Source organism: Rhineura floridana, chromosome 1 (genome assembly GCF_030035675.1).
Source record: "Rhineura floridana isolate rRhiFlo1 chromosome 1, rRhiFlo1.hap2, whole genome shotgun sequence".
In the NCBI taxonomy this organism is placed as follows: Eukaryota; Metazoa; Chordata; class Lepidosauria; order Squamata; family Rhineuridae; genus Rhineura; species Rhineura floridana.
In genome coordinates, this window is record NC_084480.1 from 16255092 (window position 1) to 16274768 (window position 19677).

Here is a 19677-nt window from a genome sequence, read left to right on the forward strand (position 1 = left end):
TGCAATGTTTATATTACGTTGATACTAAAGAGGATGTTTTGTTCAGTTAACTGTATTTTACTGGGGTTTTTTTTGCAGTTGTTGTTTTAAGATGTTTTGACTTCTTGTACACCGCTTAGAGTTTTATTTCAATATAAGTGGTATATAAATGGACTAAATAAATAAATAGTCCAACAATATCTGGAGGACCACAGGTTCCCTATTGCTGCTTGAAGGAGCCCAAAGCAGATCATAGATGTTTCTACCTAGGCATTGTAGAGGGCCAGACCTACTTAGGTTACGTTGCTTTGTAGGCCTCCATTATAGTCTAGACTAGCCTTTCCCAACCTTTGGGTCCCCAGATGTTGCTGGACTACAACTCCCATCAGCCCCAGCCAACATGGCCAATGGTCAAGGATTATGGGAACTGTAGTCCAGGAACATCTGGGGACCCAAAGGCTGGGAAAGGCTGGTCTAGACTAAAGATGTAATAAAATAAAAGGGTGTTTCTGTTTTCACATACAGGTTTGCATGGTACGACTAGCTATCTTTTCCTTAGGTAAAGAATTCTCCTTGGGGCAATCCAAGCATTACACCGGTAAGATGCAAAGCGGGTGGCAGTGTGTATTTCCAACAAAACAAACAGGGTGGTTTCCTTTAACCCTTCCTCCCTGTTGGAGGCAGTATGTTTCTGAATACCAGTGGCTGTAAACCGCATGAGTGGAGTGTGCTGTACTCGGGTCCTGCTTGTAGGCTTCCCATGTGCATCTAGTTGGCCACCGTGAGAACTAGGTGGGCTACTGGTCTGACCCAACAGGGCTCTTATGTTCTTCACACAGATTCCCCAAGGAGGAAGATGCATATCTTGCACCTTTCCTCAAAGCAGAGAGCTGTCTATGAAAGGGACTCTTTTTTACATCTTCTTCCTATGATTTTATGGTGTCACAGCATTTGGTGCTGTCCACTAGTTTTGGTGGTGTTAAGTAGTGGGTTATACAGACTCATGGAGGAGGAGAGATCTGTCAATGCAGTGTTATTAACAGCTGGTATAGCACAGTGGGGAGGAGAGCCTGGCTGGGAGTCCAGAGTCTGTGAGTTCAAATCCCCGCTCGTGTCTCCTGGGCGTCAAGGGCCAGCTAAAGAACACCCCACAGTGAGTGGCTCAGGGGTTACGTGCCCTGCCATTTGTGCAACCGTGGGCAAGTGGCATAGTCTCAAGGAGCCCAGTAGCCCCCCAGCTGACAGTTGCGGACAAGGAAGGGCTGGCTTGTGCAGCTGTGGCAAGCTGAGCAGGCCTAGCCAGCTGGGGAGGACTAGCTTCAGAGGGAGGCAATGGGAAACCCCCTCTGAATACCTCTTACCATAAAAACCCTACTCATAGGGTCTCCATAAGTTGGGATCGACTTGAAGGCAGTCCATTTCCATTTTCAGTATTGTGTTTGAACTTACATACCGCTTTTGTCACACGTGATCTCAAAGCGGTTTACATACAAATAAGTCCCATCATTACAAAATAAGTTACATCACCACAACATACAAATCAAACCACAATAATTTAAATATCAACAAACATCAATAATAAAATATAAAACCATACTATATCAATAATAAGACTATGGAATCAATACTCCAAAACAATCTAACCAAAACCACGAAGAGCTAAAGAAAGTGATACATTTCCATCAAACAGTAAACTCCCAACAACTATGTGGCCATCTGTGCCTCCAGAAGACTGGTATACGAAGTACTGAGGCACCAAGAACTGAAGCCACTTAAGTCTTCTCCATCTCCACATGCCTCCTGCCTGGATTGACACACCATTAGTATCCTCTTGTCTTCTGCTCCAGCAGCTCACCTTCAGCTGAGAGCTGCAGGATGACAGCCCTCACACTCTTATCAGGCACAAGCTTACTATAACTGGGGAGGCAAAAATCCCACAGTCTTCAGCCAAGGACCCCAGCTGCACTTCCTTCCATCCAAGCACACACCAGCCCCACCTCCAGAAGCTCTTGCCAGGCACAAGCTTAAGTATTATACCTGGGGAGGACTATATAAGGGCTACATGGAGCCTCCAGGGTTCAGAGGCAGCATGCTGGTCCCTGCTAGTTGCTGGGGGGAGCAGCAACAGGAAAGTGCTCTTGTGCTTAGGTCCTGCTTGTGAACGTCCCATGGACATCTGGTTGGCCACTGTGAGGACAGGATGCTGGACTAGATGGGCCACTGGCCTGATCCAGCAGGGCTCTTTTTATGTTCTTACCATTAGGCTGTGACTCCCAGAAGGTCGGTCAGGTTTGAATTCAGCCCTTTGGCTGAATGTTGTCCCCCCAACCTTGAACTACAGCATCTCTGACATGTGGATTTACTGGCATCATGTCTAATTTGCTCCTACGTTACATCTGAAGTCCCACTGAGTGAACTGTGCACATCAGTGTAGTGTGGTGCACTGCTTATGAGCTGTTCCCCAGAAATCCTTGATTTATATCTCACTTTATCCTCAAGCTCTCTTGGTAGCCCCAACATGTTTTAGCCTCAACCCTTTCAGGTAGAATTTCAGCACAACCCCCGATTCTTACCATTGCCAGCAAATTATTTAGTCTTGGATAAAGAAACATCTTAAGGATCTCAGCTTTTTTATTTTTTATAAACAGGTTTCTAGACCATATGATAACAAAGATAGGCTTGAAGATGCATGAATGATGCCTGAAGAAATATCAGAAGTGGAATGGGGCTCATAAAAGTTTCCTGTAGTCAGCAGTTAGGCTCTGGTGCCTTACATAGTGCTTTGCCTTATGACAGAGTCCATATAAACATGCAAATTCTATGTAAATTTATTTAATTTGCATAATACAGTGGTTCCCAAACTCCCCCCCCGTACCACTTGAAAATTGCTGAGGGTCTTGGCCAGTGGTGGCTGGTGGCTCCATGTCAGCAGGGCAGTGGAATCTGCTCAGCACCTTGGACAGCTCCTTGAAAGTTCACACCAAAACCTGAAGTGGATTCCACTGCCTGCTGGATATGGAGCCAACAGCTGCCACTGGTCTTGGCGGACCACTTAATGATTTTTCTGCCTGTTGTAACAATTGTAATTCACTGGGCTGATTTTTTAAAGTTGTGTTTTTACACACACCGCATGGGCCGCCTGAATGAAGTTCGGGGACTACTGGTGGTCTACAGACCACCGTTTGGGAATCCCTAGCATAACATAACTGGGTTGCAGAATTCTGTGTAGAATGTTTTTGGGTTTTTTTTTTTTGAAAAAAGAGCAACACAGACCTCCTTTGCCCAGAGCTTCTTGCAAATGATTCCTTAAGCCAGAGACTCCCAAACCTTTTGGACCTAGGAGCCCCATTTGGAAATCTAAGAAACTGTCATGGGCACCATAACCATTAAACAGAAGAACAACTGGTGATGCTCAGAAATCTGCCCTCCCCCCAAAAGCAGGAAATTCCCTACCACCCCAACAAATAAAACACATTAAAAAAGCAAACTAACACCCCAAAACACTGCCAAAACTCACTTAAATAAAAATTAGGAGTCAGGCCAGTATGGTGTCTGAGCACCATGTTGAAGGCACCAGATTTAAGCATATGTCCAGTTTAATCCATGAGAGTATCCATCCTGGGTTTTCTTTAGATTCGAAGTACTAGAAGTTCTCAGCCTTAGCAAAACGTAGTCTCTTCCCAGAATCCCCCTTTTTTTTTGCAAAGCCATCATCAGCCATGACCTCATTAGCAACCCTTTCTCTATTTCCTCTTAGTCTCCTTGGCAAAGGTGCATCAGATCCAGCCTGATATATATCTTATCTGCATGATGTAATGGCTTGGCTTCTGTGTCAGAGTCTGCGGGCTTGCAGCCAAGAGTGAAGCCAAAGTGTTGTGTTTGGGATGATTTACTGCCAAACCTTGAGTTCAGTGGAAACCCTGCCCAATTATGCTTGCATGTTATTAGGTCAGACACCCTTTAAAAGATGATACGAAAAGAAGCCCAAGGTGGACATCTCATAATGCGAAGCCCATTAGGCAAACCTGACAGGGCCTTTGATTAGAGTGATTAGGAGATTCAAACCTCTATGGCAATCTCACGGGGCAGGGGCGGGAGACTGAAAATGCAGTCAAACCTTCCTTAGTTCAACCTGCTTGCAATGAAACGATGGCTGCAAACGTATATCTTAACTGAAGAACTGACTGGAAATGTGAAAATGCTGGAAAGGGAGATAAATTATTGGGTCCACCTCTAGGAAATGGGCTGTTGCCTCTAGGAAAGACTTTCCATTGGCTTCAGCGAGCTTGGAAAAGTTACTTTTTTGAACTACAACTCCCATCAGCCCCAGCCAGCATGGTAACTTTTCCAAGCTCGCTGAAGCCATTGCGGGCTTCAGTCGGTAGGCGGCAAGAAGATACAAAACTGCCTGCTACTGAGTCAGACTACAGTATTCTCTCCTCTGAGGGCAAGGGCTGTAGCTCAGTAGCAGAGCATGTGCAGAGATGGTTCCAGGTTCAGTCCTTGCCACCTCCAGGGACAGCTGGGAAAGACTCTTATTTGAAACTATGGAGCGCCACAGCCATTCAATAGAGACCAGGGGTGTGGGAAACCTGTGGCCCTCCAGATGTTGCTGGACTCCAGCTCCCATCATCCCTGGCTACGTTGGTTGGATCTAATAGGAACCGGTGTTCAGCAACACTTGGAGGGCTACAGGTTCTCCCATCCTTGGTGCAGACAATACTAAGCTTGGACGGACCAATGGTTTGGCTTCGTATAGACACCTTCCTATGCTCCTGTGACTAGTGGTAGCAATCAACCAGAGGACTTCGTTTATTATTTTATTAGATTTATATTCTGCCCTTTCTCCCAGTAGGAACCCAGGGGTAGCAAAGGTCCCTTTAATCCCAGAGATGCCTGAGAATGAACCTTGGCGGGACCTTGCGCATTCAAAACTCTGTCACTGAGACAAATCCTCCCCAGTGGAACACTCCTATACAGAGACAGTAATCTGTTTATTCTAATTGACGGTGGCTCTCCAGAGAAGTGAGCGCTGATCATGCAAAGCTGCCTTCTACTGGATCTGACCACTGGCCTCTCTAGCTTGCCCAATATTGCCTGCTCTGAATGGCAGCAGCTCTCCAGGAGCTCTGCACAGGTCTTTCCCAGCCCCAGTGTCTGAGATCGTTACGGGTTCTACTTAGTTATGCTCCTACCGAGGGCCAGACAGAAAAGCTTGGAGGGCTACATTTGGCATCTGGGACTGAGGTTCCCCAGGGTGTAAGGGCTCATGTGGTGCCTGGTGATAGCGCCTGGCATATCTCTTCTACAGTTCAGCTTTCCCCTTCCAAAACAGCTGTTGCATTTTTCACCCCACTGCTGGCCTCTGTTCATTTGGCAGAGGAATATGTTGCTAAACACACCCTGTGATCATTCAGCATTGCAGAAATGCAAGATCATTATCAGATGCAGACTTCTAGTTACCTTCACTTGGAAGCAACTGGGCTGCACTGCTGTGGGAAAAGCACTTTTAAGATGTATGTGTTGAATCAATATGTTTTGCAATTCAGTTCCTGCTCCAGTTCAGCAACGATAAAAATGGGTCTGCCTCCGTTCCATTTCATGCCGCCTGCATTTCCGCTTCAACTACTTCTTATTATAAGAGGCTGTTATGTAACTGGATTGGGCCAGAGTATTGCCTGCTGCCCTGCAAGGATATGTTTTGCAGATAGCTTTGAGACTTATCCATGCCTAAGTCAGTGCAGGATTGAAGACTCATTAAGTCTTCAGACTAGAGGTGGAATTTCACGGCTTGTTTCAATGAATTCAAAGTCTAGCTTGGTGCTCGTTGGAGATGGAAGAGATGCTGTTGGCGCAGGACTCCTAAATGCATTCAAATCCTACGTGGCAGAACTCTGAAACTTTTAAAATAAAACTTTAGGATGGTGAATGTGTAGGATGGTGAATGTTTATTATTTAATGTCCCCCCTCCAAGAAACAACTCTGTGCAACCTGAATGAAAAGGGAGAGTGAAACCCCTTTAAATATTCTTAAATCTTAAAGTTTTACTTGGATTTGTAAAATATCCAGAGATTCTTAATTATGTCTTATCATTAAAGCTCTGTTGAGTTTTGTGGTGTTGGAGGAGTGGGGATGGGGTAGGATTGTTTTTTTTTTTTTTTTACTAACCTGCTTTTTCCCCACTCCCCCACACCCCACCCAGGGATGTCAATTTTAGTTCTCCCAGTTTCTCATTTTTCCAATCTTAAATTCATTTCTGCAGCAATTTGTGATTTTTTTCTGCAGCAATTTGTGATTTTTTAAAAAAATCCTCATGAACATTCTTCATCATTTTAGTGTGAATGTATCCTAAGAAACACCTTTTTTTGTATGCAGTTTTGACTAATGTACACATTTTGGCAAACAACTTCTCTGGTGCAATGCATTTTTGTATGTTGTCTTCACTCAGAAATTCATTTTTATGCACACTTTTTAAAAACATTGCTTGGTTGGAGAACTGCATTACAAAATTTGGACAAGTGTGAATTTCAAAGGATGGCTGTGTTTCAGTTCTCATAGAAAGTGCAAATTTGATAGATTTAGCTTCGCATGTGAACTGAATCAAATTTCTTCTCCACAGCAAGTGGCAAGCCTAAAAAAAACCAGGGACAGCAGCTACTGAGTAGAAAAATACTCAGGATTGATATATACCCCAGGGTATTTAGATATAGTCTGGTTGGGGTATATATAAGTAGAGTGTATTACAAAATCTGATGATATTGAAGCTATAATATCAGGATTGGTCAGGAAGTTCATTTTTGTTATATAGTCTTTGGGTTCCTCTAGAGCAGTCTTTCCGAACATTTGGGTCCCCAGATGTTGGAGTACAACTCCCATCAGCCCTAGTCAGCATGGCCAATGGTCAGGGATGATGGGAATTGTAGTCCAGCAACATCTGGGGACCCAAAGGTTGGGAAAGGCTGCTCCAGAGCATTCATCTTGATTTGCTTGCAGAAAGCATACACAGAGGTTAGATTATTGTTGTTGTTATGTGCCTTCAAGTCGACCATGACTTATGGCGACCCTATGAATTAGCGACCTCCAAGAGCATCTGTCGTGAACCACCCTGTTCAGATCTTCTAAGTTCAGGTTAGATTATATCTGAACTTTATTGAGCATTCATTCTGATTTGTTTGTGGGGAGGCTGCATAAAAAGGAGCATTTGTCCTGCAGGGCGTTTATGTATCTTTCCATTCATTCCGCACTTTTCATTCAATTTCCCTGTCACTTTCCTAACTGCAAAATGTCAGTTTCTTTTTTAAAGTGGATTTGTTGTGCTAGGGCAGCCTTTCCCAACTAGTGGGCCACCAGATGTTGTTGGACCACAACTCCCATCAGCCTCAGCCAGCACTGCCAATGGTCAGGAAAGATGGGAATTGTGGTCCAACAACATCTGGTGGCCCACTAGTTGGGAAACGCTGTGCTAGGGTGACAAAGTGCTTTAATCCCCTTTAATTGCACAAACCTAAATTTCCTGCAAAATGCCAACTGTCTGGAGGCACCCTTAGAAAAAGGGTGTGGCTCTGGGGGCTGGCTCTTGGGGCTGTCATGAAGAGCTCCTGGCCTTCAGAATATACCATTACACCACTGGAGGAAAGGGAGCATTTAGAGGTGACTGTTATGATGTATCTTTTAATCCTGCATATAACTAATACATTTCTCAAAAGTTTTACCTACTATATAATTTGGAAAGTTGTTTGTTCATTATACATTTGGCCACCTCTTAAGCTATCATAACCCAATTTTGCACCATGTTTCCTAAGGCTGAGGAGCAGGTTGTCATCTATGCTTAGATACAACTGGATATCATTTTGAATGAAGATGGTGGACTGAACCTTTCAAAACGGCACTGACTTTTAACTGCTGATTTCAAAACTGTGCTGATTTTTTGGTTTCTCAGAATTCCACAGCAATGCTAGGCACAAGGCTGGTAGTCATTCATAGTTGCCATTTGCATTTTCTTCAGGTGTATTAACCTTCAGGAAGATAGGATGTAAATAAAAATGATTGCATTATCAAATTAATCCCATATCTATCTCTTTTTAACCTGCAGGAGGATGGGCTGTAAGGAGCAACGAGAAGATGGACTCAAATGAAGACCAAATGATGGTGAAGAAAGGAAGAGGGAAGAACTGAGCATGGCTATTTGTGGCCCTGTGCTCAGCTTACAGGAAACAAGAGTTCAAAAAGCACCTCTGCCTTTTGCTATGCCTTCTGATGGTAAAAGAGAAAACTGGCCTTTATTTAAGAATGTGTTGCAGATGGCTTGCCAAAGCCTTGCAGAACTGTTGATCTTAAACACACACAAATGCTGAATCCGCCTCATGGAGAATAAAAGTTTCTGGTTGTAAATGTTGATTTCCATTATTTGAGGCCGAAGGTCCATGTTTAGGTAACCAATTGAATATTAAAAGTGTTCTGGGGTTTATACGTTGAAGCTTCACTGGGCCATGTCCCCAAATTTACAAGAAATAAAAAAGGATAATTTTTAAGAACTGGAGGAGCCTGTGAGCTCATCAGCATATTGCAATGAAAAACCTTCACTAGATGTGTAAGTTTTCATCTCACCTCTGCTCGCTCACCCAACATTTTCCGTTTGCAAGCTTGTTTTGAAAAGTATGCTGGAATCCACTTTATGTGCTTATGCGTGTGTCTGTCTTTTTAACCTCTGAACGTTGAACTTGAAAGTGTCTTCTCCTTTGTGACTATGGGCTCCAAGAAAGGAAATGCACAGATTCTCATTCATAATAATGATGAGCAGTTTTATTTTAAACCACATTGGTGATCTGGCAGCTTGGCTTCCGTGCTGGCATTTCATTACAGAGACAAAGACAGAACTGACACCACCATGGCAGAGAAGTGCAATTACATCGCAAACATGTATGGCTATGACTTGGGCTGCCGTTTCATCAACTTCAGACCTCTGGGCTTTGGAGTGAATGGGCTTGTCCTGTCGGCGGTCGACAGTGAAAGCTGCCGGAAGGTGGCCGTGAAGAAGATCACTGTCAATGATGCCCAGAGCATGAAGCATGCCTTCCGGGAGATCAAGATTATTCGTCGGTTGGACCACGACAACATTGTGAAGGTCTATGAGGTGCTGGGACCTAAAGGAGCAGACCTTCAAGGGGAGTTATTCAAATTTAACATGGTATACGTAATCCAGGAATATATGGAGACCGATTTGGCTCGTCTGCTCGAGCAAGGACCACTCTCCGAGGAGCATGCCAAACTTTTCATGTACCAATTGCTCAGAGGCTTGAAGTACATCCATTCAGCTAACGTGTTGCATAGGGACTTGAAGCCTGCCAACATCTTTATTAACACAGAAGATTTGGTGTTGAAGATTGGTGACTTTGGATTAGCTAGGGTTGTGGACCAACATTACTCACACAAGGTATGTTCTTCCATTTGTTTGCCCTGATGAAAGTTGAGTAACATAGTGGCATAGAAAAGTTTAAACAGAGATTGTGGCATTTTCACAAGTGATTATAGTTTCCCATGTCAGTAGAATGAAAGAGCAGTATTGATGAGGGCTAAAAATGGCTGGCTTCCACTTAGAGACTAAAAGGCATTCTTAGCATTGCCAGGGAAATTCTCCTGCATTAACTGGATTACAAACAACCCAGCTATGTTGGAAAGAGTCCAGCCACACAACTTTCCAGATGTCAGGTAGCAAAAATCTTCAACCAAATTGCAAGGAATGTTTCTTTATCTGTGTTAGACCAAAACTGACTAGCAGGCATTTAGGGTCCAGATCCGGCCTGGATGTGCAGCTCAGAATTAACAAGAAAGTAAGTCAATTTCTAAGGGACTTACTCCTTGGTAAGTATGGATAGGACTGCCCCTTTAGAATGCAGTCCAACACCAATTTGAAGGTGGTTTTAGGCTGCAATCCAGGACACACTTGAGAGTAGATTTAGTGTGGTTTTCTTTGGCATATATGATGTGCAGCCCACTAAATTCCAGGGGGACTGACTTCCAAGCAAGTGGGCACAGGATTGTAACATTCAGAACTTTAAAACTGGAGATATATTCCACTCAAAGGCTGTTACGCAAGCAAGCTTGTGCTGTGTTGGTCAGTCTGGAAGTATTGCTCTTCAAATAGCTCAGAGGGGTCTGTGGTGAGTTCGAGGTTTTAGCCTAGGGGCAAAAAACGGTGGGCTTGTGAACCTTCTAGAATGATGGGACACCAGAAGAGCTTGTATGAGCTCAGGAAGTTAGAGATCAAGTTGAGAATGGGGATTGGGGAGTTGGGTGGAAAGATGCTAAAGGAGAAATCAGATGGGTGGCTATGGGTGTTTCGCTAGCATCTGCAGTGCAGAAGACTTGGTGGAGATAGACTACTTGCATGGGCGGGGTGCAGGGAGATTGGAATGGTGCAGCTGTTCTGTGTAGGCCCCTGCATACTATATGCTCCCACCAAGTCGCTGCAGAAGTGTTAAGATCAGAAGAAGCACTTTGGCTTCCCTTTTTAAAAAGAGCTTGAGGAAGTCCTGAGCTGCTGCCAGTCAGTGTAGACAATACTGAGCTAGATGGGCCAATGGTCTGACTCTGTATAAAGCACTTTCCGATGGTCTTACGTCTTCAGGGAAGTCCTGTAGCTCAGTGGCAGAGTACTGGCTTTGCATGCAGAAGGTCCCGGGTTCAATCCCCAGCATCTCCAGGTAGGACTGCAAAAGAACTCTGTCAGAAACCCTGGAGAGCTGCTGCCAGTCAGTGTAGACAATACTGAGCTAGATGGACCAATGGTATGACTTGGTATCAAGCCCTTTCCAATGTTCTTAAGGGAAGGGGCGTAGCTCAGCAGTGGAACATCTGCTTGGCATGCCGATGGTCCCAGGTCCAATCCCTGGAGAGAGGACTCTGTTGGAAATCCTGGAGAGCTGCTGCCAATCAGTGTAGACAGTATTGGGCTAGGTGGATGTACGGTCTGACTAGAATGAGCCTGCTGCCTATGTTCCAAATCCTGTGCGTCCTTATTGGGGAGCCGGCCTTCTAGAATTCAGTGAGACTTTCTTCTGAGTGAACACGTATAGTACTGGACAGCGGGAGCTGGGTTTTGTGTTACTAAGCAATACATTCCCCTGAGGGACTTGCTCTGATGTAAACGCATTGGCCATACTGGCTGGGGCTGATGGGAGTTGTAGTTCAAAAAAGTAACTTTTCCAAGCTCTGTGTAAACGTGCATTGGATTGCTGCCTGTTTCTCCTGCACCTGATCCGTGCTCCTTTCATTGTTGCGCAGTAGACCCTAACTACAGTATGTAATGAAAAGGAAGGATAGATTCGGCTCAGTTTCACCTGTGGCATGGAAAATTCCATCATGAAAAAGCCTGCTCAGAAAGAATGTCCTATTACGGAAAACTTTGACCATGCTACCCCATCAAACAGAACTGTGTCCTAAGCGTGGGCTTGGCTCGTATGCGTGATTTCCCCAGATAAAAGGAACAGATGGACAGAAGGAGGAATTCAAAATATGTTCAGCAATTTTGCTGCCACATTACCACCACCACCCCTTGCATGCTTGCCCTCCTGCCAGCTAGCTAGGGGGTTATTTGGTTTTTTTGTCTAACGCATCTTTCCTTTGCCAATGAATAATGAGAGATCCCCCCCCCCTGCTAATTCTGGGAGATGCATGTCTGCTGCTTAGCTTATGTTAGTAACGAAACAATGTGAAACCCTGGACTCTTAAAGGGACCACAATTATTTTTGAATAAGCATTTGCAGCATCAGAAAAACTAGGCACTGCTTTTGTGCTGAAGGCTGCTTACAAAATTGTGGGGCTGTAACTAAAGCAGTTGTATTATACCTTCTGCCCTAAGTATGGCTCCCTGTCTAACCATTACTAACCAATAATACTGTGTGGTACAGGACAGGGCTACAGGCACAGGGCTGGCGGCAGACTGCCACAGGCCTTGGGCACCAGATAGCTGCTCCCCTGTGCACACAAGCGCATGCTTCAATACACCCGCCGTGTTACCTTTTGCATCGCTGCATCAGTGTGCATACCTGCCATCACCCAAATTTTAGCTAGGTTCTTCTTCTCAGTTTGGACCAAAGCTGGTTTGGGAAAAAATCTAAAACTCAGTATTTCATAAGAAACGACAGGATAAATATAGGATAGATATGGATTGTGGCTACCATAATGTTGTGTGTGTACACCGCTTCCTAAACCAATGGTGGGAGTACACTGGGTGCAGAGTAAATTGGAGTGTGTACTAGGGATGGAAAGATCCGTCTCTTTTGGTTCTCTGTTACTCATTTTTCCAATGTTAAATTCAGTTCTCTACATTTTTACAGCAATCTGTGAATTTTTTAAAAAAAATCCTCATGAAAATTCTCTACCATTTTAGTGTGAATTTCTCCAAATAAACACATTTTTGTAGGCAATTTTGACAAAGGCACACATTTTTGCAAGCCATTTCTCATTGTCCCATGCCTTTTTTGTATGTTATTTTCACTCATGTGTTCATTTTTATGCACACTTTCCCCTAATATATGAATTTTTGAAAATGTTATTTAGTTGGTGAACTGCATCTCAAAATTCTAATCAATGCAAATTTCGAAGGACTGCTGAGTTACGGTTCTCATATTGTTTCGGAAATTGCGAATTTGATAAATTCTGCTTGCAATGTGAACTGAATAGAAATTCTCACCCATCCCTAGTGTGTACACAGCCAGAGACTGGCTTAGGCACACCCAAACATCTCTGCAGAGCCAAGCTTCACCTTATAACCAAATGTGTGTAATGGAGCGCCAGTACATTTTTTTTAAGGAAAGCTTCTAAGGCAAACTATGGTCTGTGGATGACCAATGGAGCTTCATTGAGGTTGTCTGTGGCATGTCCACATTAAATATTCTTAGGGATTTTCAATTGTATTTGTGTCTCTTCCTTTGTTTTCTGCACTGTATTTCAGTTTGAAATCTGTGGAATGCTAATTGCAATCCAATATGAGAAATAAAATAAGCAATTAAGAATCATCCAGCACAGCGTGTTACAATTGCTACAACAGGCAGAAAAACCCTTAAGTGGTCCACCAGGACCCACAGCAATTTCAAGTGGTCCACAGAAAACAAAAGTTTTGGGGGCCCTGTTCTAAAGTGTTCAGAAGCAACCAGGGGGAGAGGATGTTTAACACATTTTCCAATCTGTCAGTTTTTCCACTCCCAGGCTGTGTACGCACCAGACATTTAGAGTGCATTTAAAGCACATGGCTTCCCGCTCTCAAAGAGCTACAATTGCCAGCACCTTTAATAAAGTTCCCAGGATTCTTAGGAGAAGTTATGTCCATGTGGCCCCAATCATGACCATCCAACTGAGATCAGGTACCAGGTTCGAGAAGTGTGCTTGTGAGGGTACTGTCTGCTCCAGCTGGTGGGGGGAGGTGTAATTTGGGAAGAGACAATATCGAGCGTTAAAATGACCAGCTGGAAAAAGCTTTAAGTAACCATCCCTTCCTGCCTGCTTTTCCGATGCTGATCGCCCCTCCCAAAGTGGCTTGTCTTTCATGATATGCATTTCCATGTAACATGAAGTTTGTTCCTGGGATGGCAACTGTGTCTCCAAAAATGTCTAGGGCTTCTGTCCAGCATGGATAGGCCCTTCCAGACATTCTTTTTTTTTAATTGCACATGCATGATGATTTGTGCTCATGAAGCTGTCGGGGCAGTCATATGTGATCCCTTTTTCAATACTGTTTGTGCCTGCAACAGTTTCCAGGCAGACATACCGCTTCATTTTCAATCAGTGCATGTCCTGTACCTTCCTGCTTAAATCCTTTAACTTTTCATCCCACAAATCTTCTTGTTTGTTTGTTTTTGTCGTGCTTTTGTCACACTATAACTCCTTGGGACAGTGAGAATGTGGTAGCATTGGGGAAGCATTGCAGAACAACTAATAAAGCAGAATAAATCCACAAGAAATGCATGCTGATCTACTGCCAGTCACCCAGAGATCTACCAGTAGATCCAGATCTACCTTCTGCCAGCCCTGGCCTAACCTACCATTTGAGAAATTCAGGTTTGAGCCGAAGACTTTGTGGAAACTTTGGGTTTTGAAAGGGGATTTGAAGGATGTCAAATGTCATTCTTCCCTCTCACTTCTTTAAATGAAATTTCAGGCAAATACTCAGTTCTACATAAAGTTTTGTGTAAATGTGCAACTGAACATTCTGAGCTGTTTGCAGAATTGTAGCTGTTAATCCAAACTTGAAACCACCATAACCTGAGTCTGTTTTGACCCTGGAAATTGCTTTTCGGGTTTTTTAATTGTTTGATCAGGACTGAAGTGATGTGCATATAGTTTGTGATGAGAAAGGATGTCTCTCTCAATTTTCTTTCCGCTCTCTCTAAAACTATCATTTGCCTTCAGCTGCACAGAAAGAATCAGATAGTGCTTCTCTGTTTTGATCCAATTTCAGAGTCTTGTGGTTAAGGGCTAAGTTACATTTAAAACCTTCCACTCTTTTCTTTTTTCTTTTTAATGCTATAGAATCAGATAAAGGTTACCCATTTGTCATTGCATTATACTGCCCTGCAGGTGAATGGAGGGGGAGTTAGTTCCACCTGGGCAGCTGAGTGTAATTTCTTTGGTACTATGCTGTAAATAGCCCACTTCTATTGTTGCTGGCTTAAGAGAAACCAGAGAAGCCCAAATCAGACCTGCACCATTCAGGATGAGATCAAGCCAGAAAGACAAAAGGTTAAATCACCCTGTTTGTCCTATCCTGTGGTCCAGGTTTAAGAATTGGTTGTGATAGAACAGGGCTTAAGTAGGAGTTCCAATTGCTAACTTTTTAATCTTGAAAAGTCTGGTATATGGACATACTGAAGGCTCCTCCAGACAGCAGAAGCTGGTGCCTTAGGGCAGATGGGCCACTAAGCTCAGTCTGCCTTCAGCCAGTCCCCACCTGTCCGCCTCCTTATGTACAACCAGTCCAGTAGGGAGGCACTGGCTGTCAGCCCTCCTTAATCTCAGTGTAAAATTCAGAAGGGAGGAGGATGGGATCAAGAACAGAATTAGTTAGCACTGTCTACCGGTGGCTCTGGGTCCGCCTATCATTGGCTCTGGCTCCGCCTGTCATTGGCTCTGGGTCCGCCTATTATTAGCTCTGGCTCCACCTACTGTTGGCCTCCCTGCCTTCCGTCCTACCAGCCCCAATGGCCACCAGTCTCCATTGCCTCCAGATGACCTAGTTATTGAGGATTCATCCTGATTTGTTTGCACAAAGCTTACACGAGGTTAGATTATATTTGGTCTTTATTAAGCATTCATTCTAATTTGCTTGTGGAGTGTTTATACAGTTTGCCACTAGTCATTCATTCATCCCAACCTTTTCAATCCATCTCCTTGTCACTTTCCAAACGGCATTAAGTCCTCTTCTTTTTCAAGGTGGATTTTATGTGCAGCCAGTGTAGTGCCCTCTGGATGTTGTTGGACTGCAACTCTCACCATCCTTGACCATTGGCCATGCTGTCTGGGGTCCAACAAGATCTGGAGGGCACTACATTGCCTGCCCCCTGGCCTACAGCAGCTGGCACTGGCTTTCTAGGGTTTCAGATAGGGGTCTCACTCAGCCCTACTTGGAGATACTGATGATGGGACCTGGGATCTTTTGCAAGCAAAGCAGTTGCTCTGCCACTGAGCTGTGATCCCAGAAGCGATGCTTTGCATGCAGAAGGGCTCTGGTTCAATCCCTGGCATCTCCAGATAGAAGGATGTGGAAGCTGTGATGTTAAACTATTAGAGCCATATGACAATGGGACCAATTACCTAGAGAGGCAGTGGGCTCTCTGACACTGGAGGCATTCAAGAGGCAGCTGGACAGCCATCTGTCGGGAATGCTTTGATTTGGAATCCTGCATTGAGCAGGGGGTTGGACTCGATGGCCTTGTAGGCCCCTCCCAAGTCTACTATTCTATGATTCTGTGAAAGGGCTCTGCTGGAGAAGTTGGAAAACTGTCATTGCCAGTCAGCATAGTCAGTGCTGGGCTAAGTACTACTATAAGGAATATTCATATATTCATATGCTTGTCTATGGGCCATAGACTTGCGGGAGGAGGTGGGGTCCTGGCGATCCAGAAGGTAGTGTTGGTATTTCTCATGGCAAAGCAGAGTCTGGTTCTACTGCTAGCAGCCACTTTGCTGGTCCCTAAATTGGTCTTCTAAACATAAGAACATAAGAAGAGCCTGCTGGATCAGGCCAATGACCCATCTAGTCCAGCATCCTGTTCTCACAACAACCAGCCAGATGCCCCAATGAGAAGCCCATAAGCAGGACCTGAGCATAGGAACACTCACCCCTCTTGCGCTTTCCAGTAACTGGTATTCAGAAGCATGTTGCCTCCGATCATGGAGGCAGAGCATAGGCATCATGGCTAGTAGCCGTTGATAGCCTTACCTCCATATATTTGTTTGATCCTCTTTTAAAGCCATCCAAGTTGGTGGCCATCACTGCTTCCTGTGGGAGTAAATTCCATAGTTTAACTATGCGCTGTGTAATGAAGTCTTTTCTTTTGTCTGTCCTGGATCTTCTGACATTCAGCGTCAGTGAATGTCCATGAGTTCTAGTGCTATGAGAGAGGAAGGAAAACTTTTCTCTGTCCACTCTGTGCCATGCATAATGTTGTACACTTCTTTCATGTTACCTCTTACTCACCTGTTCTCTACATTAAAAAGCTGCAAATGCTGCAGCCTTTTCTCATAGGGGAGTTCTCTCCATCCTGTGGAACAGCCTCGCCAGGTCTTACCACATTTCCTTCTCTTCACAGCAGATTAGTTGGAACCAGTGGTGCCATCAGGATTGGACTTTGGGGCAAAGGTCTAGGGCCCCACTCAGCAGAATGAGCAGGGGCCCCCCAATGCAGCAAGGCTGGTTTGCCATGTTTTGAAGTAATAAACATTACTGTCTAAAGAGGGGGCCCATCTGTGAGGCCATTAAGTCCAGAGCCTAAAATTATTCTGCTTGAAACCCCTTTGTGAAATTGAGCTCCTTTCCAAGTGCCTCTTGAGTTTTGCTTCTCGGGCTAAGGTTAGTAGGTCCAGAGCCTTAAAAAAATGCCTCTGTGTCTTTAAGAATTGCATGAGAAAGGAACTGGACAACCCTTATGATCTCTACACACACACCCTATCATAGTGCTACAGTGCTAGGGAAATCCCCTTCTAATGGATAGTTGCCTTCTTTGCAGCTTTTAAAGGTACAGAACTCCTCTTGGGTTTGGATGGAGAAGGGTGGCTGGCCTTCAGTCCTCCAAAGACTCTCCATGAGCCCAGTAGTGGCTGGTGCCCATTGGGACTCGTAGGGCGGAAGGCAGGAAGACCAACAGTAGGTGGAGCCAGAGCCAATGACAGTCAGCGCCATCTCATTCTAGCTTTTCACCCCTCCTCCTCCTTGCTGAGTTGTGCAAGGGCAACACTGAGACTAAGGAGGAAGAAGATGAGAGTGAGTGCCACCTCTTGGACTGGTTGTAAGTGAGAAAGCAGGCAAGTGGGGGCTGGCTGAAAGCAGACTGAAATTGGGGGGGGCAGCACCCCATTGGCCCCAACAATAGACCAGCCTCCACTGCTTGAGCCACATTCCTCGCTCAGCCTTTTCCTGTGGCACATCTGGCTCAAACAATGCAGGGGCCTGTTGTTTTATAGAGCAATGCTGAGGGGTGCCTCTTCTGTTTATGGAAAAAAAATATGTTTTACAGCTAGCCATTGTAACTTTTAATTAAGGTAACTGAAACCCATTCCGTATTTGGGCAAAAATGCAGCGACCGAGTAAGCCAAGGCTGTGTTTCTGCTTCAGGCATGGTTAATCCAGTCTGGCAGTATCTTGGCAGGTAAACTCTCCCAGTGGGCAGTGATCCTTAATCTTGCCCTTTGCTGTAAGGGTATAAACCTGTCAAAGCACTACTGCATGCATTCCGGTGGATTTTTCACAAGGATCTGCAGAAAGAAATAGTAACCATTTTCTCTCTCCTTTGATGGTATTCAGCTAAGTACTACTCAGAATGGACCCACTGAAATGAATGAACCTGAGTTAGTCATGTCCATTAACTTCAGTAGGTCTATTCTGAGTAGGATTAGCACTGAATTGTGTTTTGTATACGACACTCGTATATTTTAGGCCTCTCTCACACTTTTGTGTCACGTTTAGATGCTGTTAATGTTAGCGAGCATTCAGAAGAAAAATCAAATGAAGTTGCTATCATTGTAGGAGCCATTTTAAAACAAAGTGGATTTTGTTTTAAGAATAAAGTGGCCACGTTCCTCCTTTACAGAGGACAGCCCTCTATTTGACATGGCAACACAGAACCTCCTGCCAGCTGGGTGGGGTGTTGTCTGGGAAGGCGGTGGAACACCTGCTCCATGATCAGCATTGGGTTGCAGGGTGTGATTTGTGGCTGCAAATCGTGCTCCACAGCCTGATGCCATCACTGATCATGGAGTTGCATCCTCCCAACCCCAGCCTGTAGATCTAGCCAGGGGCCCCTCAGGAGCGATCTGCAATTAACGTTGGATTTTGGGGTGTGATTTGCAGCCACAAATCATGTTTTCTGACTCAACGTTGTCGTAGACCACGGAGCTCCATCCTCTGAGCCCCAGCCTATAGATCTAGATCTCCCTTGGGAGTGATCCATGATCAGCATCGGGTTGCGGGGCATGATTTACAGCTGCAAATCATGCTCTGCAACCAGACGCTGTCACGGATCACGGAGCTCCACCCTCACAGCTCCAGCCTGTAGATCTAGGCAGGGACCCTTCAGGAGCAGCCAGGCCCCTTGGGCCTGTGCCCCATGTGGCTGCCCGCTGTCGCCAGGCCTGAATCCTCTAGTTGAAGGCTTTCCGGTTTAAAGTTACCTAAGAAGGGAGAGCAGGAGAGACCTCCCAGTTGCCCATCAACTGTTCGTAGCACCTGAACAATAGACTCAGAACCCTTCTAGACTGGTGTTTTATTGCAGGTGTATTCTGCAACAGAAATGTGGTGTTGGGAGAGAGCTTTGCGGATAGCATGGACTGCGAAAAAGACAAATAATTGGGTGCTAGAACAAATTAAACCAGAACTGTCAGTAGAAGCTAAAATGATGAAACTGAGGTTATCATACTTTGGACACATCATGAGAAGACCTGATTCACTAGAAAAGACAACAATGCTGGGGAAAACAGAAGGGAGTAGAAAAAGAGGAAGGCCAAACAAGAGATGGATTGATTCCATGAAGGAAACCACAGACCTGAACTTACAAGATCTGAACAGGGTGGTTCACGACAGATGCTCTTGGAGGTCAATGATTCATAGGGTTGCTATAAGTCGTAGTTGACTTGAAGGCACATAACAATGACAACAAATTCTGCAACATGTTCTTGACACAATAACAGTGCATTGTGGTGGATTTCTTCTACTTTAGTTTGTTCTGCAGTGCTTCCCAAATGCTAACCCATTATCGCTATCCAGAATGGCTATAGTGCAACGCAAACAGGACAAAAATAAATCAGAACAGATGTGGAAGTTATGGGATTTCATCAGGAAGTCATAAAATATGCACTGATTAGAAATGAAGCAGTGTGACCACCCCAACAGTATTGAAAGTGGGATTGCATGTGACCACTCAGTTAGAACCATGGCCACAAATCATCATGAATGAGCAATAAAAATGATGTCTGGAGGGGCCCCGA

General features: G+C 44.7%; 1 protein-coding gene across 6 annotated transcripts in view; it reads left to right on the plus strand.

The window, feature by feature from the left end:
• MAPK4 (mitogen-activated protein kinase 4) overlaps positions 1-19677 on the plus strand; it is a 118067-nt gene that overhangs the window by 39326 nt on the left and 59064 nt on the right. For 5 of the 6 annotated variants that reach the window (XM_061614482.1, XM_061614497.1, XM_061614491.1 and 2 more), the window contains one exon: positions 8072-9412. In XM_061614482.1, the coding sequence (XP_061470466.1) occupies positions 8867-9412 (546 nt within the window). In that variant the 5' untranslated portion in view covers positions 8072-8866. Of the gene's footprint in view, positions 1-5825; positions 5920-8071; positions 9413-19677 lie in introns of those variants that run through there. The other variant, XM_061614507.1, reaches the window with a different exon arrangement.